At 44.3% G+C, this 25,588-nt stretch overlaps 1 protein-coding gene across 4 annotated transcripts; it reads right to left on the reverse strand.

Annotated features, from left to right (window-relative positions):
* Positions 1 to 369: 369 nt before the first annotated feature.
* On the reverse strand, positions 370 to 18,415 carry LOC133628395 (ATP synthase subunit alpha, mitochondrial-like). Of its 4 annotated transcripts, none has more exons than XM_062016534.1 (13): positions 18,270 to 18,415; positions 17,240 to 17,318; positions 16,018 to 16,187; positions 15,040 to 15,213; positions 14,792 to 14,958; positions 14,503 to 14,651; positions 12,981 to 13,132; positions 12,625 to 12,849; positions 12,412 to 12,519; positions 11,743 to 11,887; positions 10,689 to 10,839; positions 9,185 to 9,303; positions 370 to 697 (listed from the first exon to the last, which is right to left on the reverse strand). In XM_062016534.1, exons 1-13 carry the CDS (start codon positions 18,327 to 18,329, stop codon positions 531 to 533), a joined length of 1,866 nt encoding a protein of 621 aa, XP_061872518.1. In that variant the 5' UTR covers positions 18,330 to 18,415; the 3' UTR covers positions 370 to 530. The 4 variants fall into 4 exon arrangements, with proteins under 4 accessions (XP_061872518.1, XP_061872520.1, XP_061872519.1 ...); XM_062016536.1 differs by lacking the exon at positions 370 to 697 and adding an exon at positions 3,338 to 4,891; XM_062016535.1 differs by lacking the exon at positions 370 to 697 and adding an exon at positions 3,353 to 3,695.
* Between the last annotated feature and the right edge of the window lie 7,173 nt (positions 18,416 to 25,588).

Here is a 25,588-nt window from a genome sequence, read left to right on the forward strand (position 1 = left end):
TTGCTAATTCCCCAGGGGTGAGCAGTATCACCCCCTTACCATGCGCAAGAGGTATTTATAACCCCCTTTAGACTTATAGGGTCTTGTTAAGCTCTAGTACCCCTCGTCACTGCGTGAGGTGTCCCAATCACAGCTTATAGACTCATCCTCTGTACCTCCTGTAGATATTCCCAATTTACATATCCAGTCCGGGTGGCCAACAGTCCGTCTCTTCCCCTGAAGTGATTGGATGGGGATGCAAGACTCTCCGGAGAAACAGTCAGGTGGCGGACCTAGAATATCCCACATTCAACCCAGTCCAGCAGTCAGACAGAGAGGGTCTCCTGCCTGGCTCACCAATTGATGTGTGGAACAAACTCTATAATACAGTTAAGGGTTATAAAGCAGGTATGTATTACGCCAGTGGGTGCGAGGGAGATAATTCTGTCCAACTTGCATGCACTATTGTCTAACAAGCAGTTACTTATAGTGTACAGGTAGAGGTATGCATAAGTGCCTACTACATATTCATAACCTATCCCTGCTTCGTGTTATAATGAGTTCTCTTTGAGCTTGTGCTTGTGCAGTGCCTCCTGGTTGATTTCCAAGCCACAGAGCAGGATGCCTTCTGTTTTTCCACATTCCAACTTCTTCTTATCTGCAAATGTATGCACACCAGCTCCTTTGTTATCAGCATTCAGGGTCTTCAAGGCCTTTACTGAAAAATGGTTCAAATTCCAGTGAGCTAAATTTTTCTTAGTATGGTATTAGTTTACAATGAATTGAGTCCTTCTAACTTCTTAGGTTTGTTCCCCCTATATGTCTGCTTTTGCTCATCAGTACAACCTGAGGCCATTTCCTCTTGTCCTGTCACCTGTAGCTTGGGAGCAGAGACTGACACACACACACACACACATCCTCCCCGGCCACAACCTCCTATCAGGGAGCTGCAGAGAGCAAGTCTCTCCTCAGCCTCCTTTTCTTCAAGCTGAACACCATCAGGTCCCTCAGATGCTCCCCATCAGACTTGTGCTCCAGACCCTTCCTCAGCTCCGGTGCCTGTCTCTGGACACACTCCAGCCCCAAAACGTTCCTCTTGGAGAGATTCACCCAACACTGAACACAGTACTTGAGGTGTAGCCTCACCAGGGCCCAGTACATGGGGACAATCACTGCCCTAGTCCTGCTGGCCACACTATTTCTGATACCATCCAGAATGCCCTTGGCCTTTTTTGCCACCTGGGCACACTGCTGGCTCATGTTCAGCTGCTGTTGACCAACAGCCCCAGGCCCTTTCCCTCTGAGCAGCTCTCCAGTCCCTCTGCCTCAGCTTGTGACATTGCCTGAGGTTGTTGTGGCCCAAGGGCGGGATTCAGCACTGAGCCATGTTTAAGCTCATGTATTTGGCCTCGGCCATTCAAGCTATTGGGGCCACATCCCTCTATACAGCCTTCCTGCCCTCAAGCAGTCTGTCCCAATATCCCAAAAATGAAAGTTTGAGGCGCTGCACTGCTCATAGACCATGGCTTGAAAGGTCTATATCTATGCACAGCTCTTAGTATCTCTCCTCAGCCTTATCTGCTTAGAGAAACACAGCAGAAGATGGATGAGTATTTTAGTAGTCAAAAACACTGTGCAACAATAAATTACTCTGATATTCTTGCTCACATTCAGTACATCCTCAAAACCACTCAGAGCCCTGCAGATTGCTGAGACCAAGAAAAATGCCGGTGCCTACAGGGAGCAGAGTGAGCAGAGCACGAAATGCTGCAAGAGGCTGCAGTTCCTCCTCATCCCATAATCAGGTGGGGACAACAGGACAGACAAAAATCATAGCAGGGAGGAAAAGGACTTGCTGCAAATTTACCTACCTGAGAACGACATTCTGCAAAAAGCAGGATTAATACTTTTCCATTTGCAGTTTCCTTTCCCTACACCAACACACCTATGCTGCTCATCCCAGAAAGCAATGGACCATCCTGCCTCAATGCAATTACTGCTTCCCGCAAACCCTACCTTGTTCCTTTCAAACAATAACATTGCTGATAAACTCCACTGAATTAGTCCCAGTTTAGAGAAGGACAAGGAGGGGCAAAGGGAAGTAAAACAGCCCAGTCAGCATCACATTGCAAGTCAGTCCTTCCTGCCCTTTTTGAAGACTGGAGTGACATTGGCCTTTCTCCATGATTCTCCGAAAATGATGGAGAGAGGCTTAGCAATCACATCAGCCAGCTCCCTCAGCACTCTCCGATGCATCCCATCAGGACCCATTGACTTATGAGCTTTAAACTTGGCCAACAAGTCTTTAACCTCTTCTTCTTCCACCCAGGGCAAGTCCTCTGCTGTCCAGGCCATCCTACTATCCTTGCTGGACTGGGCTTTCCGAGGGCTAGCCTTGGCTGTAAAGACTGAAGCAAAGAAGGCATTCAGTAATTTGGCCTTCTCTGCATCCTTGGTCACCAGAGTACCCTCTGTGTTTAGCAGCGGGCCCACATTCCCCCTCATCTTCTTTCTGCTGCTGATGTACTTGAAAAATGCCTTATTACTGTCCTTAACTTCCCTGGCTAAATTTAATTCTAGAACAGCTCTAGCCTTCCTAATTGAACCTCTGCATGCCCTGGCAATGTTCCTATACTCTTCCCAAGAAGCCAGCCCCTGTTTCCACCTCTCATAGATGTCTGTTTTCTGCCTGAGTTGTCTCAGCAGATCCTTGCTCATCCATGGAGGCCTCCATGGGTAGGACAGGTAAGGCTGTTTTGTCTTGGCAGGCATTTCAGTGGCCTGTACCCCAGGGAATGCCTGGTTCACCACCCCTTTGGCACTCTCATCTCTTCAGAGGGACTTATCAGGACTAAATTTAAAAGTTCAATTAACTAGTCACCTCTCACTTTAATTTCTATTCCATCTTTTTCAAATTTTACTTCTGTTTCCAATCTTCCTAATAAATCCCAATCCAATAGTGGTTTGGGGAGTTTGGCATATAAAGAAACTTATGGATCCCCAATTGTTTTCCAATCCAGACTTTAAAGGTTGGAGAAAATATGCCTTTTCACTTTGGCCAGTAGCTCTCTTTACCATTACAAAATCATCATCTACAGGCATCAAAGCTTGATTCAATACCAAAAACGTAGCACCAGTATCCACTAGAAATTCAACTCCTGGTTGTTGTTCCCCTGGACCCCCAGTCAATTCCTTCCAGTGTCTCAATATGCTTCCTAAGGGGCTTGCTTGGGGAAATTCCTTGCTCGGTTTTGCTCCCATTACACATCTGATTTTACCTTTCTCTAACTTCCACAGAAACCGCTTTTACCAACCTACAACTAATAACAACAACAACTCCTGTCCAGGGATTATAAGCACTCAGGGAACAAACTCTATAACACAGTTAAGGGTTATACAGCAAGTATGTATTGTGCCAGTGGATGTGAAGGAGATAATTCTGCACACGTCACATACATTATTGTCTAACAAAGGGATACTTATAGGGTACAGGTAGGGGTATGCATAAGCGCCTATTACATATTCATGACCTATCCCCACTCTGTATTGAAATAAGTCCTCTTCGAGCTTACACTTGTTCAGTGTCTCTGGTAGATTTTCATGCCATGGAGCAGGATGCAAACAATTCTGTTTTCCACATTCCAAGTCCTTCTTATCTGCAGCTGTCTGCACACCAGCTTCTTAGTTATCAGCTTTCAGGGTCTTCAAGGCCTTTACTAACAAGTGGTTCGAATTCCAGTGAGTTGAGGTTTCTTAACATGGTGTTAGTTTACAGTGAATCATGTCTTTAACTTTCTCAGGCCTTTCCCTTCTGTATGTCTGCTTTTGCTCATCAGGCAAGGTGCCTGAGGACTGGAGAAAGGCCAATGTCACTCCAGTCTTCAAAAAGGGCAAGAAGGACTACCCAGGAAACTACAGGTCGGTCAGTCTCACCTCCATCCCTGGAAAGGTGATGGAACAACTCTTCCTGAATGTCATCACTAAACATATGAAGGAAAAGGTGGTTTTCAGGGGGAGTCAACATGGATTCACCAAGGGGAAATCCTGTTTGACCAACCTGATAGTCTTCTATGAGTGCATAACCAGCTGGCTAGATGAGGGGAGAGCAGCGGATGTCATCTACTTTGACTTCAGCAAGGCTTTTGATACTGACTCCTATAACATCCTCCTCAGAAAGCTCAAGCAGTGTGGCTTGGATGAGTGGACGGTGAGGTGGATCGAGAGCTGTCTGAATGACAGAGTCCAGAGAATGGTGATCAGTGCCACAGAATCAAGTTGGAGTCCTGTGGCCAGTGGAGTTCCACAGAGACTGGTTCTGAGGCCAGTCTTGTTCAACATCTTCATCCACGACCTGGATGAGGGGACAGAGTGTACCCTCAGCAAGTTTGCCAATGACACCAAATTGGGAGGACTGGCTGATTCACCAGAAGGCTGTGCTGCCATTCAGCAAGATCTTGACCGGTTTGAGAGTTGGGCAGAGAGGAACCTCATGAGGTTCAACAAGGACAAGTGCAGAGTCCTGCATCTGGGAAGGAACAACCCCATGCACCAGGACAGACCAGGGACTGACCTGGAGAGCAGCTCTGCAGAGAGAGACCTGGGAGTGCTGGTTGATAATAAACTAATCGTGAGCCAGCAATGTGCCCTTGTGGCCAAGAAGGCCAATGGCATCCTGGGATACATCAAGAAGAATGTAGCCAGCAGGTCAAGGAAGGTTCTTCTCCCCCTCTACTCTGCCCTGGTGAGGCCTCATCTGGAGTACTGTGTCCAGTTCTGGGCTCCTCAGCTCAAGGACAGAGAACTTCTGGAGAGAGTCCAGTGCAGGGCCACCACGATGATCAGAGGACTGGAACATCTTTCATACGAGGAAAGGCTGCAGGAACTGGTGCTGTTTAGTCTAGAAAAGAGGAGACTGAGGGGGGATCTTATTAATATTTACAAATATCTAAAGGGTGGGTGTCAGGAGGTTGGGGCATTCCTCTTTTCTATTGTAGCTAGCAACAGGACAAGGGGTAATGGGATGAAGCTGGAACACAAAAAGTTCTATTTAAACATAAGAAAAAACTTTTTTTACTGTGAGGGTGACGGAGCAGTGGCACAGGCTGCCCAGTGAGGTTGTGGAGTCTGCTTCCTTGGACATCTTCAAGACCCGCGTGGACACATTCCAATGCGACCTGATCTAGGTGGACCTGCTCTGGCAGGGGCGTTGGAGTAGATGATCTCTAAAGGTCCCTTCCAATCTCTACCATTCTATGATTTGCAAGCAGCACAGGCTGCGGAAGGGAACATAACAGGTATGGGGACATTTGGGGAAATGCACATGCAGCTTTGGGCATCTCCAGACTTCAGCCCTGTGGGTAAGTAGGAGTTGTGGTTAAAATAAAGGGGTTTGCTCTTTTGCATAAGAAATTTATCATGTTGTGGTGAGACCTAAGAGCATCAGCTAACTTGAATGCAGTGAGACAAGTCATGGTGTGATTTCCCAATGCAGCACATCATAGAATCGTAGAATGGTTGACACTGGAAAAGACCTTGAAGCTAATCAAGTCCAATGTTTCCCACAGCACTGCCACTAAAGAATGTCTCTCAGCCTCAGAGCTGCACAACTTTGGAATACCTCCAGGGATGGGGATTGCACCACTGCCCTGGGCAGTCTGTGCCAGGGCTTGACAACCTTTTCAGGAAGAAATCGTTCCCCATCTCCAATCTCACACTCCCTTGGCACAACTGGAGGCTGTTTCCTCTTGTCCTGTCACCTGTAGCTTGGGAGCAGTGACTGACTTCCCCTGGCCACAACCTCCTGTCAGGGAGTTGCAGAGCATGAGAAGGTATCCCCTCAGCCTCCTTTTCTCCAGGCTGAACACACCTCAGGTCCCTCAGCCACTCCTCAGCAGACTTGTGCTACAGACCTTTCCCCAGCCATGTTGAACCTCATGCAATTGGCCTTTGCCCATCACTCCAGCCTAGCCACATCCCTCTCTAGAGCCTTTCTGCCCTCAAGCAGATCAACACTCCTGCCCAACTTGGTGCCATCTGCAAACTTACTGAGTGTGCACTCATCCAGATGTTCATTTATCAATCAGAACAGGCCCCAACACTGAGCCCTAGGGAACACCACTAGTGACCAGCCACCAACTGGATTTAACTCCATTCCCTACCACTCTCTGGGCCCAGCCATGTAGCCCGTTTTTAACCCAGTGAAGGGTATGCCCATCCAAGCACGGGCAACCAGTTTCTCCAGGAGAATGCTGTGGGAAACAGTGTCAAAGGCTCTACTAAATTCTAGGTAGACATGAGCATCATGCCATAAACTTCTGTGGGGACCATGTTCCAGTGCAGGAAAAGAAACACATATACCCCAACAAAGAAACTGGAACTGCCAGAATTTAAAGCTGAATCAGTCCCCAGATGAGGCTTGAGACACAGTCCCATTGCCCTGGAAGAGCATGGGCTGCAGCTTATCCCCACGGAGGAAGTCAGCAATTGCCATTCATGACCTGCCACGTTTCAAAGCTAGAAGATTCAATACCAAAAACAGTTCAGCTTCTGGGAAGTTTAGTTATTTTTTAAGACTTTGTCTCATCAATTAGAGTATTGCTCCTCTAAAACCCTCCCAAAACCTCCCCTTTCTGATGAGGCTGTCCTGACTCCTATGACATCACTTGCTTTAGCAAAGAAGAGTTCTTCCCTTTTTAGCTTAAGCAAAGTAATTTATGAGAAAAAATTGCAGGAGGAAGTTTGCAATCTCTTACAGCACTTAACAGGAAAGCAAAGCCGAAGGAGTGGTCCTCCAGACCTTGTCTAAATTTTTTTTTTTTTCTCCCTATCTCTCTTAATCCCTCTCCCTCCCCAGCTCTTGCAGCTGATGCAGTCATCGGTACATGGCATAGAGACTGCTTGGGGTGGTACTTGCCTTTTCCATGGACCAAGCGACCACAGCAGGGCCTCCATTTCTCCACTGAGCCACATCCATCACACTCCCATCCAACCTCCACCCCAGTTGCCTTCCCCAGGCATGTCAGACGGAGGAGTTGAAGCACACAGGCTTCAGAAAGGAAAAGGCCAAGCAAAATCCCTGGCAACACCAATAGCTTTGGGCTCAGCAAGAGGATTATTCAGTAAATAGACATTTGCTATAAAAAGGACTGGGCAGGCATGAGAACCCTGTGCAGTGTCCTGGCTCCCCTTCACTTTTGGGGCTTGGGGCAGCTCAATTTACCTCAATTTTCTCCCACTGAGCCCCCTTCTCCAGGATCCTTCTTCAAAAAGCAGCATGGCAAGGACCTCTTCTTCAGTCCAATGTGCCACTGAAGCACAACAAGCCATGTCCACTCTACTCCCCCAGCATCAGTTATTCTCCCCAGACTGGGGGGGATGCTGCCACCACTCTCACATCCCTCCTCTTCTCCTGCACATTTTCAAAGCAAAGGGAGCACCATGGAAATTTCTGGCAACAAATAGCTGAGAAACGGCTGCCAGATGCAAAGTTGACTTTATTTTCCAAGCCAGGTTCAATACCTATGTGGGATTGACATATTTGACAGTGCTATGCTAGATAACATGCAAATGCTGCCAGCTGAGACCAGTGTTCTGCACTCATCTCTCTCATTCCACAACATGCAGGAACCCCAAACCCAGTGCCCACTCCTCCCAGGTCTCACACATCTTTCCCCCACCCTACAAGATGGGAACTGCTTCCCAGGCATCATCTAGGAAACCCTGAGTACCATTCATAGATGGGGATTTTCAGTCCTGAAAGCCAAAATTTTGTCATTTATTTCCTAGTTGTCGATACCTGGAACAAAGGTCCCTGCACCAAGAAGAACTGAGCAGCCACAGCATCAATGCTCTGCAGCAGATAAGTGGCTATTCAGCACTTTTCCATTCCCAAAAGCACAGTTCAGACTCAAAACATTATATTGTGGCCTTCCCCGAACCATGGGTTTCCTCTCCAGCTCGGCAGCAGTGAGGGACTTGCTCCTAGTCCGAGATTAGCTCAACATCAAAGGACCCTTGATGTACTTTTGGCCAAGTAATATTATCAAGCCCTCAGTCCAGCACCAACTTCCCTCCAGCACAGCAGCGCCAACTCATCAGAACATATTTTGGCTAAGTGGTACAAGTGGCAAAGCCACGGCTCTCGAGACACACATGGACAGGGCAGGGTGGATGCTCAGTGCCTTCATTAAAGGCAGCTTTGGAACAAATTGACTAGAGGGGTGACCACCTCACCCAGCTGTGTCCCCTCCAGCTCTAGCTGGTTCCTGCCCCTGCTCCCCTCAGTTTACCGTACCCCCTACTCACCCAAAAGTGGTCTCCGAACCGATCCTCTCGGATCCTGCTGCTGTGGCCACCACACCAGCTAGTCCCCCCACCGTGGCCTCACTCAGTCCTGTCCTTCCCCCTCCAAAAAAGCACCCTTATATCCACCCCATGTCATCCTGGGTCTCTGTAGGTTGGGGGAACTGGGTGGGGAGGAGAGGCACAGACCCAGGGAGAAACTCGCATGTGACAGGCAAAGCCAGCTGACCCATGAGTGGAGGGTGAGCGGCACAGCTGGGCCCACTCAACCCACAGCCCCTTCCCCACAGAGCTTGTTGAAGCAATTTGGGATGATTTCACCCTACATGTGTTCTTATCCCGAGTTGATGAGGGATGAGCCCCATGGCAAGTGAAATCCAAGCAGTTCTTAAAGACAAAAGCACATGAGAGAGGACACTGCGTGCCAGAACGCCTGAATCATACCCACTGTCTCTGTTGTAATACAGGGACAGCTAAAACAGTTCCCTAATGTAAAAAAAGGCATTTTCCACTTAGTGAAATAAATCTGCTCGGTTGTGACCAGAGGCCACTACTTGGCAAACATTGCTGAGGTTTACACAGATGAAAAGAGGTTCACATGGATTGAGTGGTCACAGGGACAGTTCCTGCCCTGGCAACATCACATCTGTGCTTTAGATGTGAAAGATTTAGGTCAAAGCTTTGAAGAGGTTTTAGCAACCTCATCTGACTGTCAGCTGAGGTACAACCTGTACAACTGCAAACATACAAGAAAACACCTTCAAAGTGTGAATTCTGGAATAAATTTCCCATTTCTTTTCCACTTAGTCTGACTGCACTGGAAGGATATACGTTAGAGAGGTTGAGATCCAAAGGGAGCAGGACAGCATAGTGTGGATCAAGCTCAGGGGAGGGTCTCACTCACCTGGGGAAGCAGGTGTCACCACAGTGCTGACACACAGCACATGACAGCACTGAAACTGCGTTTCTGGGATTGTGCTGTGATTTTCAAAAATAGCTCGAGCTGAAGGGTGTCTGCCACTTCTGGAAAAAAATAGGTGGCTTATTTTTTCCTTAACTGCAGAAGCCAGAGCTGATGCCCACAAAGCAGAGGAGCCATTACTAGAGAAGCATGTTGGCCTGGGACTGTGGATGAGATGTTTGCAGCTGCTGTAATCCAGCAGGCTGGAATGAGGAGGGAGGACAGTCCTGTAGAGGAAGCTGACTGGGGACAAGGCACACAGTCCCAATAGAAGTCCTGTTGCAGGGGCTGAGGCTCACCAAGGATGAAGGATCAAGTTCCTTCATACCAAGTGAAGATGGATACACAACACCAAGTGACCTTCCCCTCATCTCAGACAGAAGCTATAATGCTTGGATCTTGTACTTCACATGGCAGGAAGTCAGGCAATAAGAGATGCTCTGTATAACCTCCCCTCAAACTGTTAGCAACTGCCAACTGTTTACTGCTGGAACTGGAGTCAGCTACAGAGGCCAACAGCACTGAGATCTCCAGCACCTACTGGTATAACAGCAAAACGTGCAGTTCTCAGATCAGCTGCCTACTGAGAAGAAAGATCAAGACTTTGGGAGCGATCCTCTACTCTGTCACGACACAGAATCCAGCTGTTGCTCCTACTTGTTCTCCTCAGGGGAGTCTGAATCACCCACAAGTGAAGGTGTACCCTGATTTTTTGGAGCTCTTTTAGCAAGCACGTGTCCTGGGGAGTTTATCTCCAGGATTTAAAAGCACGTGTGCTCACACAGCCAGCCAGGTAAGAGATCATTCAGGATAGAACATACGAGCCTTTCTACATGGAAATTTTTATTCTCATTGAGATCTGTACATCCAGGTAACACATACTTTTTAGTCTTTGATAGAGCTGGAGCACAGAGTCACAACAACAGTCTGATCTGTTTGAACAGTTTTAAGGGTTTATGTCTCAAAACTAGACAGGAAACTTGTGACTATTTCCTTCAACTTTGCTTCCGTCTGGTCAGAGATCTTCCCTTCAGTCCTGTGGAAAGAGTTTAGTTAAACTTCTGACACAGGAATAGATATACAGTCAATCCCTGACTAAGGCAAGAAAAAAAAACCTTTAAAATGAACCAATTACTAACAGAAGTAGCAGATGAGTTAATACATTTATGTTCAATGCATGGAGCTGTACCACTGGAACTAACATCCCTTCTCCTTAAAAAGTTAGTCCTGTTCAAGAATCATAGTTAGCTCAACCAGGCTCCACCTGCTCCAGAGCTGTGCCACAGAGAGGGAAGGTGCACCATTTGACTCATGACACAAGTTAAGATCAGTTGACAGGACAATGGAAATACTCAGCCCTCATCAGCCCACTCAGCAGCAGGAAAGGCAAAAACAGCTCGTAATCCAAGTCAATGCTCTTGGGATGAAGCAAAATAAACAATCATACCTGATTGTGGAGAGGAGGACCTGGTGCTGACTCAGTACGTGAGCTAGAAAAGCACTCTCAAATTTAGTGATTTTGCTGGGTTCCAGCTTGTCCAAGTGACCTCTGACACCAGCATAGATGACCGCGACCTGCTCCTCAATAGCCATGGGAACTGTAGACAAGAAAGTGTTTACACTGTTGGCAACTTACAGCAGAACACATCAGGACTGCAGAGGCCTTCTGTGAAGATGACTGCTGGAAAGCTGCTTGGTAGGAAAGGGCCTGGGAGAGTTGGTTAACAGCAGCCAAATATGAGCCAGCAGTATGCCCAAGTGGCCAAGGGCATTCAGGCATGTATCAGAAATTGTGTGGCCAGCAGGACCAGGGCAGTGATTGTCCCCCTATACTGGGCACTAGTGAGGCTGCACCTCGAAAACTGTGTTCAGCGTTGAGCCCCTCACTCCCAGAGAGACACTGAGGGGCTGGAGCATGTCCAGAGATGAGCAATGAAGCTGGAGAAGGGTCTGGAGCACAAATCTGCTGAGAAGCAGCTGAGGGCCCCAGGGATGTTAAGCCTGGAGAAAAGGAGGCTGAGGGGAGACCTCCCTCTCTCCAACTCCCTGACAGGAGGTTGTGGCTGGGGAGAGGGTGTGGGGGGATGGGTGTATCAGTCTCTGCTCCCAAGCTACAGGTGACAGGACAAGAGGAAATGACCTCAAGTTGTGCCAGGGGAGGGTTAGATTGGAGATGGGGAACAATTTCTTCCCCAAAGGGTTGTCAAGCCCTGGCACAGGCTGTTCAGGGCAATGGTGGAGTCCCCATCCCTGGAGGGATTCTGTAGCTGTGGGGCTGAAGGACAGTGTTTAGTGGTAGCCGTGGCAGTGCTGGGGGAACAGTTCAACTTGAGGATCTTAAGGGCCTTTTCAAACCTCAATGACTCTGTGATTCTATATACAACATGGTACAAGTAAGTCATGTCCACAGAATGGACAAGGTAAATGCTGCCACAAAGACCATCCTCACTAGCACAAGAGACTAATGGGAAATGCAGACATGTTACATCCAAGACACTCACCATACTGTCCTTGTTTGAGCAGCTCTGTCAGACGTACACCACGGTTCAGCAGCTGTTGTGTGGCAGCATCCAGATCAGATCCAAATTGAGCAAAGGCAGCTACTTCACGATACTGAGCCAATTCCAGCTTCATGGTACCTGCCACCTACAACATAAGACACGGGTCAATCTGAGTTTGACCACATTTTAAATGCCTCTAGCAGTTTGTAGGTTATCTTCATCTGACTGTCATCACAAGTCAGCTTTGCCTTGCATACCAGTCAAACGAATCTCAAGATTCTGACAGATGATTAGATGCATTTTGAAAAGTTCCACCATCTGCTTGGCCTTTTAACATGAGCATAATATTCCTCCTTAAAATGATAACAGTTGATATTAAACCTCTCTAATTTCAGATCTGTTAAGACAGCATTCTGTTTCTAGTCAGATCAGTATCCAGTCCAGCATACTGAAACTTAAGTCCCTATATCTTGCAGATATTCATATTGCACAATATTCCCTCAGTAGACGATGGAAATATCAGAGATGCATGAATTTTTCTCTATTATAATTTCCTAACACTAAAGACTCCAAAGCTTTACTCCCTCTCTATTCACAACTCTGAAGAGTCAGATAGGCCTATGCACTGCTCATCTCTAGTAAGAAGAGGTGCAGCAGTTTCATGCTTACCTGCTTCATAGCCCTGGTCTGAGCAGCAGAACCTACACGGGACACTGACAGACCAACGTTGATGGCTGGACGGATACCTTTGTAGAACAACTCAGTTTCCAAGAAAATCTATAGGGAGAAAATTGTTTTATTATCTTGGTCAGAAGACTGGAAGCCTCCTCAGAGATCTGCCAGTAGGTTACACAGAAGTATAGGCATGTGAAGAAGTCCTACCTGTCCATCAGTGATGGAAATGACATTGGTTGGAATGTAAGCTGACACATCACCAGCCTGAGTTTCAATGACAGGCAAGGCTGTCAGAGAGCCACCTCCAAAGGAATCATTCATCTTGGCTGCTCTCTCCAGCAGACGAGAGTGCAGGTAGAACACATCACCTGGGTAGGCTTCACGACCAGGTGGTCGACGCAGCAGCAGAGACATCTGGCGATAGGCAACGGCCTGTGTGATATAAAGAAACCTTTCAGTCTTCAGTAGGTTGTTTAAAATTTTGAATTTCTAAACTTCAGGTGATCTTACAGCTACAAACACCAATGGCTAAACTATCAGGCCTAGAAACAACATTTCCCAACCTGTTTGGATAAGTCATCATAAATGATTAATGCATGTTTTCCATTGTCTCTGAAGTATTCCCCCATGGAGCAGCCTGAATAGGGAGCCAGATACTGCAGGGGTGCTGCATCGGATGCCGTGGCTGATACCACAATAGTGTACTTCATGGCATCTAGAAAGCAATGGAGACACACACTACTGAGTGTATTACCTCATCATGCCTGTAAATCCACAAATAAAACACGCATGTGAAGTGCTAGCTGCTGAAGCAAGTCCAAGCAGCATCAAAGCATCATTACAACAAAGAACACTGTATTAGATTAACATGTTCATTAGCTCAATCAACTCAAGAAGTTTGAAAAGTAGGTTCATGGCAGCTAACATCTTAGCACTTGCAAGCTTCTTTCCCATTTAAAATGAAGTTAAAACTTCCACAAAGATACACTTCAGTTCTAGAAGTAACTTTCAGCCTTAAAGTCTGTGATTTTCCGGCTTCTGCGAGAAGAAACTATCCTTTATTTCATAGTACCAAATAAGTCATTGTCTTTAAAATCTGGGGGCTCATTTTCCTGCTAGGTAGACTCTGCTTGACCAACAGGCAAGAGGTAAGGTGCCTGGTCTCTTGGAAACGCAAGCAAATCTCAAACAATAAGACCATTGCTTCTGAAAAAATGCTATCATTTAATCCCTTACAGTTGGGTAAAGTCTATGTTTGGGCAGTAAAGTCTCTACACTAAACTTGCAACTACAACTCAGGCTGACTTGCATACATATAAAACAAATGTCAAATGCATAAATACTTGTAGGTCACAGCTTGTCATTTGGTCTGCCTGACTGACAAGATGAAGCTCTTAACCACTAAAAAAAAACCCAAACAAAACAAACCAAAACATAGGCTGACTTTTCCAGAAGTAATTCAGCAGTTTTGGGGCCTCATGCTTGTCTTCTAAGGTGATATAGCAAAAAGGAGGTTTTTTCTCCCCTTAGATACCTAGGAAGATTTCTTGTCCACAAAAGCAAGTATCATAGAATCCTAGAAGGGGAGGCATTGAAAGGGACCTTTAGAGATCATCTAGTCCACCCCCCCGCCAAAGCAGGTCCACCTAGATAAGGTCGCAGAGGAATGCATCCAGGCGGGTTTTGAAGACTTCCAGAGGACACTCCACAATCCCCCTGGGCAGCCTGTGCCACTGCTCCGTCACCCTCACAGTAAAATAGTTTTCCTTATGTTTAAACAGAACTTTTTGTGTTCCAGCTTCTTCCCATTACCCTTTGTCCCGTCACTAGATACAACATTAAAAAGTGATGCCCAACCTCCTGACATCCACCATTGAGATATTTTGTAAATATGAATGAGATTCCCCCCTCCCGCCCTAGTCTCTTCTTATCTAGACTAAACAGCCTCAGTAGTAGTTCACTCATTTAATAAGAAAATAATTCTGTTTATACTCGTAGCTAGGAGAAGTCATGGCAGTACTAAGCATTATAATGAGAACATGATGCCACTAGTTGCCAGGCTAAACCACCTTCAAAAATCTGTACCTGCATCAGTGAGCCTCTTCACCAGCTGAGCAACAGTAGATCTCTTCTGGCCAATTGCAACATAGATACAGTACAGCTTCTTCTTCTCATCTGTCCCATCATTAAATCGTTTCTGGTTGATTATTGTGTCAATTGCAATCGAAGTTTTCCTGTATAACACAGAGGTTGGTAAGTTAAGCTGCCAACAGTTCTCCCACCCTCTACAAAGCTCTATGTTCAGCTTTATACATCAGCTCATGCCACACTCAAGTCTCTAAGGAAACATTTTTAGCTTGGGCTTTTAGCTCACCCGGTCTGCCTGTCACCAATGATCAGCTCACGCTGTCCACGACCAATGGGCACCAAGCTGTCCACAGCCTTAATACCAGTCTGCATAGGTTCACGCACAGAGATTCTGGGAATGATCCCAGGGGCCTTTAAGCCAACTCTTCTACGCATCTTAGATGTAATAGGACCCTTAAAAGAGAGGAAAAAATCCTGTTACAGTCTGTATCACATAGATACAAGCAGAGATAATAAATACCTAGTCACACTTACCTTCCCATCAATTGGATTGCCCAGGGCATCTACAACACGGCCCAGCAGCTCTTCCCCAACTGGAACATCCACAATGGCACCAGTCCTCTTCACAACATCCCCCTCCTTGATCAGTCTGTCATTACCAAACACGACAACACCAACATTGTCGGGCTCCAAATTCAAGGACATTCCCTAGGACAAAGATCACATTATCCTAAGAAAACCTGTACTGATATTTCCAAAAATGTTGACAGTTTAATACCAATGGATCATTCTACAGCGTAGAATACCCAACATAATCTACCTCAATCTTATTTATAACAACAATGTTCTGCTTTATGTTCAATGCATCTATGTTCTTCCATATTGGTTAGAGAACCTGCCTAAGCCTTCAGTTTACTATATAATTATACCTGCAGCAGTCTAACATTCAGTCATTTACCTCTCTAAACAAAGAACAGAAAGGATAAGCGGGGTACAAATACAACATTTCTCTCTTGCCCAGGAACTGGGCAAACAAAAAGCACTAGGGTCTTTTCTGCCTAAGGTAAGTTCAGTTGTTGGGTTGGAACTAGATGATCTTTAAGGTCCCTTCCAACCTTAACTGTTCTATGATTCAAAACACTGGAAGTACTCTCAGAACAATCAGACAACTTTTTAATTCTAGTCTACTTTTAGGACTCTTTAAGAAGTCAGAAAACTTTGCACTGTATTGGAGCAGAGAGCCAGTCTGAAAGCAAAGGAAACAATGCCAGATTAGTTCTTATACGTCCTAGATGAAGATAAATAAAGCTCAAATGTTGGACAAAAGTGTTACAAATCCAAATAATATTTGCTTTTTGGAGTATTATTTCAACTAGTTACTATGTATTAAAGTTGCAATGAAGTCTGTAAAAGGTCCATACAGGTACCTCTAAGCAGAGTCTCATGGTCTCCTTAAAAATAACCAAATCTTTATATTTCTAGGTTGAACAAACTGTTTTAGTGATAGTTTACTTTCAATCCAGAAGAGAATTCAACCATTTCTTCTGCTTGGACATTTCTTAGGCCATATACACGGGCAATACCATCACCAATTGAGAGCACACGGCCAGTCTCCTCAAGTTCAGCAGAGGTGTCAGCTCCCAAAATACGTTCTTCAAGAATAGAGGATACCTCAGCAGTACCTGAAAAGAGATGTTTCAAACCAGATTTAACACTAAGAGTATGAATTCAGTAAGCTTGTCTTTAATTCACAAGCCTTTCTCAGGTATGCTACAAGGTCTAACAAGCAACACTCTTCCTTACATAGTATGCATAACACAGACAACAGTTTCTGTTTTCACAGCAAATAAAAGTATTTTCAATAAAAACATTCATGGCCATTCATTTATTTGTTTCCTTTATTATGTCCTACACTATTAGCAATCACTCCCCCAGAAAGCAATTAGATTAAATAATTAGCCTTAACTCGGAAAGAGCAGACATGCTACTTCTGCTTGCATTTACTTAGACTGAAGACATCAAAACACCCTGTTAACTGATTGATAATCCAAGATCCAAATATATTTAAATGAACTCAATATATTTCAGGGGCAAGTTGCTCAATATAAAGCTGTAAAAATGTATTCCCCATCTTCCTCAAATTTCTTTCGCACTGTACCTCCAACTTATTTCCTCAGCTATGAAAGCAGTAATTAACACTGTGAAACTTATTTCTTAATAATACCTTTAGTCATTCTAGACTACCTTAGAAATTGTACACGAACTGCTACCAAAAGCACAGCTACATAGTGCCACAGTCTCCTCTAAACACAAAAATGTTGGCAGCAAGAACATTATACTCAAGGACACAAGGTCAAACCCAGGCAGGCCTGGGAAAGTCACCCATTCCTTTATGCTGCTACAAACAAGACAGGAAACTGGAAAGAGATACTTTTTCAAATAATTCTGCAGGAGTTGAAGACTGAATTGAATCCTCATGAAGCAGGTAAAATGTGTAAGCCAACTGACCTGTGACCATTCTTTGGGTTTGGGCATAATTTGAATAAAGTGACATCTCCTGGATGTGACTATGTAAATAACAGTTTACTGGTCAACACTCTCAGTACATAAAGGTCCTCAAGTGTTTTGTCAGCTGACATACACTCCCCTCAAACTCCATATTCAAATTCCTTTTTTGTCTAATAAAGCAAGTTCTGAAATCACACTCTTACATGAAGGCCTCTCTCAGACTCACCAGTCTTCTGAAAGCATGTTTTAGAGGTATGGACATTTCTTGTAGCAACAAATGCTGCACCCTGGGTGTTTCTGGAAATCTAAAATACATAACTGCTTCAGTAACAGTGAGATTTCCCCAGTCATGCAAAAAAAAACCCCAAACAAAATACTAAGATGTAACACACTGAAATTTTTGATCATGAGCTTATACATTTAATGTGTCTCAGTTTTGAGCTGAGCTCCACAAGTTGCAGTTATGGAACCAAGTCCAGCACTAAGCAAGGATAGATGGTAAAGGAGATTGGGCTAAATTACTTGCTGCATTTTTCTGCATCGAACTGATGTCACCCTCAACAGCACTGCAGCAGCCCCCTAAGCAAGGCCTCCCCTTTGTGCTGAACATGAAAAGAAATCATCGCACTCTTCATGGTTCTGCAGAGAGAAATAAGACTGTCTTCCAACGGTTAGCCTTTCAAAGAAAAATCTAACTGCAGAATTCTTAAGTATAGCTAGAACATATATGATAGCAGAAATAAAAAATCGGTAGTAATGAATACATTAGAAGATTATAATCCTACATGTCAAATAAAGTTCCCAACGCAATCCTATGCAGTGTTAATGCTATTTCTCTGAAAGCCTGGGCAGGCCTCTCCCTCATTCACCTTCACAAGAAACACTAGCCAAAAAAGGGTCCTGACAGATTTTCATACACTTGCTCTCCCCTCACACACGGTGAAAAGAAAATACCACCTAGCAAAGCCTCGCAGCTCGAATCCCTAACCCCGACTGGGATCTAGCAGTTTTCAGACATTAGCCTTAACTCTCACAGTGCCAATCCGCCTTCCCGGGGAAGGACCCATCGTCTCCTAGACCCCATCTCTCCCAGATGAGGGCACCTCGCTCCTCAGCAGGGCGTCGCGCCCCACCGTCACCCAGGGCTGAGGTGACTCCCCCACACACATCCCGCGCCCCTCTGTCACCATGGCCCTCAAGATGGCGGCGGCTCCCTCCCCCACCCCCCCGCTTGCCTCTGGAGAGAACGCGCTCACCAAGCCGACCTGCCGCAGCAGGGAATGGGCGAGGGCAGCAGCCATACGAGCGGTGAACATGGCAGCGGGCAGCACCTCCTGCGGAGAAAACTGAGGCGAACAAGAAGAGACTGCTAGTCCCACACTCTCTCCACAAAATGGCGGCAACACGCTCCGCCCCTCTAGGCGACGAAGCGGGGCGGGGCACTGCCCGGGTGCTATGGTCCCCCTCAGGCGTCGCGGTACGTACATACGAATCCGAAACGACTTTTTTTAAAAATAGATCGTTGCTGCAGGTGCCCTTAAAATGGCCCTCAGCGGGCGGAAGCAGGGGAAGGGGGGGGGGGGGGGGGGGGGGGGCAGCAGGGCAGTGGCACTGGCACTGAGCGAGGCCAGGCCAGGCCTCGTCACCAATCCTTGATGAAGCCACTTCCGAAGAGAAGACTATGCATAAGAAATCAGACACAATAGGAATAAGGGTGATAATGAGGGGGAATGTTTAGATCCATGCACCTGAAAGCCATAAGATATACAAGGACAATGTTGGGAGTGATTGCTTCAGAGGAAGAAAAGAGTTTATTATATTAGCCATTAGGCTGTTCACTGTCCTGAACATCCGTAACATTCTGGTTCAGAGCACCAGGTAACATTCTGGTCCCGAGTGCCAGATAATCAGTACCATTCTGGACCAGAACACCAAATAATAAATAGCTTAAATCAGTTAGTTGGCCAAGTGATTTTGAAATGTATATGAATATGTGTAAGTTGTGTAATAAGGGACCAATCGATGAGTGATGTAATATGTAAAAGTAACAAATAACCACTTGTAGTGGTTTGGACTGGGCCAGGTTTTTTGGTAGTGGGGGTGTGAGAAACAAAACAAGCTTTCTCGCAAAAGACTCAGGTCAGACTCTGCAGTGAAGCACTTTTATTAAGCATTCTTGCAAGAGCAGGTGTCCTAGCTAGTAGGCACACCTGATAGATACAATATTCAGCTTTTTATTCCTTATCCCGGCTGCAAGGTCCCTGCCCTTGTTTCCCCATTGATTAGGTACTCCAAGATTTACAACTTCTCCAGGCGCCTAAAATCCTCTCAGGGGATGTCTGGTTCTTGTATATTATCACCCATTCCCCCACAGTCCTGAGATTTAAAACTCTAGTTAACATTACAAACAAACAGATAACAGTCTTATGGTCAGTCCACCGATTTACATTACACAGAGGCAGACAGCAGTCATGGTCAATCCACTGATTGATACTATACAGAAACGGATAACAGAAAAAAAACCCAATTCTTTGTCTTCATTTCTCTTCAAATTCTGCAAAAACAACATCAGCATTTCTCACAAATTCCTCCTTTTTTTTTTTTTTTTACACATTTGTTGCTTTTTGCAATGACTCTTCTAGGTTAGACAACATTATTTCACAATTATTCTTTAATTCTATCTGTTCTTGATCTTCTTCCTGCTCCTTAAGAAGAAACGTTTTCTCATGTTAGGGAGGCGGATCTAAGGGCATTTGTTTAGATATCACAGTTTCAATTAATCTTTGTACAAGCCCCCTAACACAAGGGATTATACAGCATCCAACTCCGGTTAATATGCCTGCAACTACTATCAGAGAGGTAACCACAGATATGACCATTCCTTTCCATTTCCCAAACCATGATTCCCACCATCCCGTAATAGAGTTATCTATCCCTGAATTCTCAGCCAATTCCTCTGCTAGTGTGGTAAGTCTCTGTAATGCTCTGGTTATGGTTCCATCTGGTGCTGTGTTGCTTGGTATGAAAGTGCAACATTTGTCTCCTAACATTACACAGACCCCTCTTTTTTCTGCCAATATCATATCTAAAGCTAATCTGTTCTCCCATGCCATTCTGCTAGTGGCATCTAGTTGTTCTGTGATTCCTCTGATTGCATCTCTGGTGTAATTTATAAACCGCTGCTGATAGTAATAAATATAGTTTATCCAATCTACATTCTTATTTATTGTTGCCCACCAAAATAGGGAGGATTCAAACCCTGCTGCTATTTGATTTCTTGCTTTATATTCATCAGGTACCCCCCTGGGAACTCCAATTGAATCAATATAGATCCTGTCATCGAATGATACCCCCAAATTTCTTTTCATTCTTTTCCCCAAAATATATGTTTCTCTTTCAAACGCCAGGGTAAATGGAATAGCCAATTGAACAAGGGCACATGTGCCTTTCCAATTTGGAGGGAGCACGGGCTTCGGGATTTTTCCTCCACAATACCACCACAGATCTGCCCTGGGGATACTTACAGCCGCGTACTTTCCTGCTTTATCCTCAGTTATGTTCAGTGACTCAGTACACATTTCCAGGTCTCTGAGATACCCAGTAGCCCCTTCACCCTGTCTTGAGAGACAAGCTGTGTGGTTACCGACCACTGTAGTGAAAACGGGAGGTACTTTGATGTCTTTGCTCTGCAGAGCAGAGAATAACAGTGAGAGACTCGCAGCTCTCTTTTCCCCATGCAGCCTTTTCTTGGTATAGGGCAGTCATACATCTTGTTCCCTGTGGTTCTTTACTCCATCCTAATGGAAAGGGAACCATGCATAGCAATTACTATGATTCAGGCTTTACACTGTATATTTAAACCCATTCAATCCAGGCATTTGCATCTCCATATCCTGCTTCAGTCTCAGATGTTTGTGTTATTTACTTCAGTTATAGTTACAATCTTTGGGTCATTTGGTGGGTCCCATGGTTTTATTTTAGGTAATTTAGTAGGAGTTGCTATCCTTTGGCTCAGTCCTCTCTTTGATTTCTACACTACAACCCTGAATCCCTTCCATTTATATCTGCTCCAAGTTCATAGGTTCTATTTGACAAGCATTAAACTGTATAGTTTGTGGAGCCTCCCTGTCAGTTACATTTATCCATAGTTTAACCGAATACTACTTTGTCCCTCTCCAATGGTCATGATGCTGTCCCCTGGATTTCCAACAAACAAGAGCCCATAATTAGAATGATCGCCCTCATTTTCAACAATTAATGACATTTCTGCTACCACTACCTCATCAGTTAACGAGTGTCCCTGTTTCCATTGGATTCTTATTGCTTCTTTAGTTTAAGACACAAGGGGTTTGTAGTCTGACATACGTGCCACTGTCCATCCTCGAGTGGAGAGTCCATTAGTCCTCTGAGTCTGATGTAATGAGTCCAGTCTTTTTTTAGCCGTTCTTACTGCTGTCTCAGTGGTCAGTAATACCTGGAATAGGCCTTCCCATTTGGGTTGCAGTTTGGTTCCTTTTCAGGACTTGATCAAGATCTGCCCTTCAGGCTGGATGTTGTGGGCTGCAAACTCGAGAGGTGGTGTTTGGGCCAAAACCCCTTTTTCCTGAGGAAAGACAAAATAAAAACCCCAGTATCTAATTCTTTTAATAAATATCTTTGGTTTAAAGGGCCTTAGGCCAGGTTCTCTCCCTCCTGGGGGTTATTTCCTCAGGACCCTTTGTTTCTTTGGTTGTTTTTTTTTTACAAATCACACATCCATTTGGCCACTGTGTACATTCCTACACATACATATTTCCTTAAAGCTAAATCACATATTGCTTGCATACCCCAGTGACTTCCTTGATGTAAAATAGCCATTATTTCCCTCATAGCTTGTTCATTTAACATCTCTTTTCCATCTGGGAGGATCCACCTCCCCTCTGTCTCAATGTCTTTCAACTCTCTTTTTCTGTAAACACAGGAGTCACCTTTGGTGCAGGTACCTGGGGAGTGAGATGATACATACTCAAAATCTCATGGCTTAATGTTGCCTCTTTGGCTGCTTCATCGGCCAGTCTATTTCCCCTGGCCCTAAAAGAATTCCGTTTTTGATGCCCATTCACAAGGACCATGGCAATCTCATTTGGAAGTGATAAATTCTTTAATACCTGTTTAATTACTTCTCCATGTACTAATACTTTTCCCTTGCTATTGAGTAAACCTCTTCTCATGCCTTTCCAAAAGTTCATACCACTTCAGAGGCATACCTTGAATCAATATAAAATGTTAATCTTTTCCTTCTCACAGCTGTAAGGTTCTGTTTAAAGCATATAATTTGCATGTCTGGGCTGACCAGGTATTTGGTAATCGCCCTGCTTCTTTTGTCTCTTGACTCATTCCTTCAATAATTACATAGCCATTATGCCTTTTGCCTTGAATTACTCTCAAGGCCTGTATGTAAAGGTATTTCTTTCAATTCAGGTCACAGTGATACTCTATAATATCTTAACAATTGTGTTCAAAGTTTTCACGTGTCATGACTCCCTTCCATAGGGAAGTGGTTGGATTAAGGCATGGGCTGGCAGTCAAGATTCAAGTTGAGAAAGTTTTTCTTTTTTTTTTTTTTTAACATTGTCTTTTATATCAATATTCTAGAATGGGTTTAGCCACCTTTCAGCTTTTCCAGTTAAAATCATTTTCACTTATCGGGAGGTATTTATTACTAATATCATTCCAAACATTAACTTTTCTGCTTTCCTCTACTAAGAGGGCAGTGGCAGCTTTTGCCTGTACACATTCTGGTCATCCCCTCAATACGGGATCCAGAAGTTTGGATATATATGTGTTATTGATTGGCATTCATCCCCCCCCCCCCCCCATGCTTGAGTTAATGCTCCCTCATCTACCATGACAAACAAAAGAAGCAGTTTGCCTAAGGATGACAGTAAGTAACACAGGAGTGGTGATTACACTTTGTTTTGATTCCTGGATTAGCTTTTCTTCTCCTTGTGTATGCTCTTCATTTAGCATTTTTGAATCTAACCCATTTGTTTTCTGTGCATAAAAGTTTACCCACAGAGGGCCATAGTCAGTTAATCACAAACACTTTCTTAATTCCTTTTGTTTGTTTGTTTGCAAGAAGGGCAATTCCACAACTCCCTTTATTCTCTCTGGATTCATTCTGTGTTTCCCTTCACAAATAAAATGTTCAAAATATCTAACTTCCTTTTTGACAGATTGCAATTTGGATTTTGATACTTCTTGCTTTCCTAAAAAGTTTAATAATCAACAAAAATAATCTGTGGCTTCTTTTACCACACTGTTTTCTTTGCCTGAAATTAAAAAGTCATCAATATACTGAAGTAAAATAAAGTCAGAAGAAGGACTATCAGATTTTATTTGTTCTTATATTCTTAAGATTATTATTAAGAATATTAAGATATCATTAAGATTAATAACATCAGTTTAAACATAAGGAAAGAAAATCTCTCTCCTTTAACTCCCGAGAGTTTTATTTGTTGATAACTTTGCCCGATAGGGTATAAAGTTTAATGAGATTCTGGCCACTACCGTGCCCACCAAAAGGACCACCTCTTCTTCCTGGGATCCCACCTTTAGATTTATCAAGGGCTCCCAATGGGATTTCTAATTACGAAATTCCAGACCTCTCCAATCAGTATCTTCAAAAGCCAGTAATGACACCACCTTTTCTTTTTCCTTGGACTTAGGGCATTCTCTCTCAAAGTGCCCTGCTTCCCCACACTTAAATATCCCACTGGGGAGGGAACAATCTACATTGCCTGCCCAGGCTGTCCTTTACCTTCCCCCAACACTTCTTCCCCTGGCTCCTTTCATGCCTCTTTCTTTGTTCCTTGCAATACACTCTTATCTTCCTTCACATTCCAATCACACGTATCAAATTTCCAACCATGATCTGACAAACTCTATCCATTCGCTCAACTTCCATAATCCCAGTCTAACGTCATTCTGAGGCTAAATTAAAATTTCATCCCACATTCCTGTGAATTATCTTTTCTTTCTCTTCAAACAAAATAAGTTTCACATACATTTTAACATCAACTTTAGATTATATCCTGAACATAAAAAAAATAACACACACTGACTTCCTCACACACACATAGCATATCAAGGGGTTAAAACCTTCCACAAAAACTCACTCACTGATTGCAAAACATTTTACACAAACACACTCCTCATACATACGGTGCAGAGATCGGCTCTGCAGGCGCCTTTAGTTAAGAGCACACACAATTGCTGCAGCTTAAATTTTTTTCTTTTTCCTCTAATGTTTATAGTATACAACCTGAACTGCAGCTTTTTTGGCTACAGTCTGATAAGTGTTTAACTTATCAGCAAACAATTTGTTTTGATGTTCCGATATTACAATTTGACTTTACAAATCACATTGTCATTCTATATTGACTTGCGGAATCGGACTCTATAACTCAAAGAGTTATAAAGAAGGTATGTTTATTCGGCGCCGGGCGCACGGGGGATCGCTCCACTACAAACGTGCCCACCCGACTCGGCAACTTGCTTGACTTATATTTGTTACAAAGTTACAAAATCATATGATGACATTATCCGCCTAGACAAAGACACAACCTGTCCCCGATTTCGCATGTAAATTAGGTCTTTTCTTCCTTTCATTTGCGTGACGTCTCCCGGTGATGGCCGGTGATGGTCTTTGGGGCCTTGGGAGATGAAGGCTGATAAGTCCTGAGGCTTTCTCACCCCTGATCTTCAGATATCGCTTGGCCCCTCGCAGTTTCTGCCCTCAAGGAAGTTGGAGGACCCCGGAGGTATTATGTGAGGAGATAAGCGTGACCTTTTACAGCTTGTGTGAATTTTGTCCTGTCTGAAAAATAAGCTTTATACTATTGCGATAAGTTAGTATAAGGTTTATTAGCACATGTTAGTATAAAGCTCTACATCAATATGAGTGTTTTAATAACACCTTCTCCTTTTGTTGGAGCTAGTTTCACTATGCTGTTAACAAAATCAATTCCTGTCTTCCCCAGCCCACAAGTTCCTTTTCTTTTTCAATAGACAATTTTAATTTTTCTCTTTTTTTCCTCATTCAGGAATGTTAAGTTGAACTGACACGTTTAGTTTATAAAACAATCCTCTCTGTGACACTACATTTATTTTGTCAAATGACAGGGACAATGAGAAAGACACAGACATCAACAAAAAGACCAGTCCCACTTTACTCTCTAAGTCAAAATGTCACAGAAAATAAGACAATGCATTCAGCCACCACAAAAAGCTCACTGCACTCTGAGCAACAACAACAACAAAAAAAACCCCAAGACAAAACGACACAACAAAACAACACACGTAATCATTTATATATTATGAAAGTTTTCAGGTGAGCTCACTCGATGTCAATAATTGGATGTTTGGAGACATCAAAATCTAAGGTCCACAAACACTCATGCTGCCAAAACTTGTTTCCTCATCTCTTTAGGCCACATAAAACAACAGTACTGTATCCTGAGTACCCGACATGTCTTCTCAGCTTCCAACCTCCTCCCAACAGACTATCTGGAGGAATGTTCCCGGGACCCTTTTC

The sequence above is a fragment of the Colius striatus genome, chromosome W (assembly GCF_028858725.1).
Source record: "Colius striatus isolate bColStr4 chromosome W, bColStr4.1.hap1, whole genome shotgun sequence".
In the NCBI taxonomy this organism is placed as follows: domain Eukaryota; kingdom Metazoa; phylum Chordata; class Aves; order Coliiformes; family Coliidae; genus Colius; species Colius striatus.

Excerpts from the sequence above, each read along its gene's own strand:
- LOC133628395 (XM_062016534.1), bottom strand. The coding sequence starts at position 18,329 with ATGTTCACCGCTCGTATGGCTGCTGCCCTCGCCCATTCCCTGCTGCGG. Across the intron at positions 14,959-15,039 it reads GCAATCCAATTGATGGGAAG|GGTCCTATTACATCTAAGAT; the intron begins GTAAGTGTGACT and ends CTCTCTTTTAAG. Across the intron at positions 12,520-12,624 it reads TTTCCATCACTGATGGACAG|ATTTTCTTGGAAACTGAGTT; the intron begins GTAGGACTTCTT and ends TTCTCCCTATAG.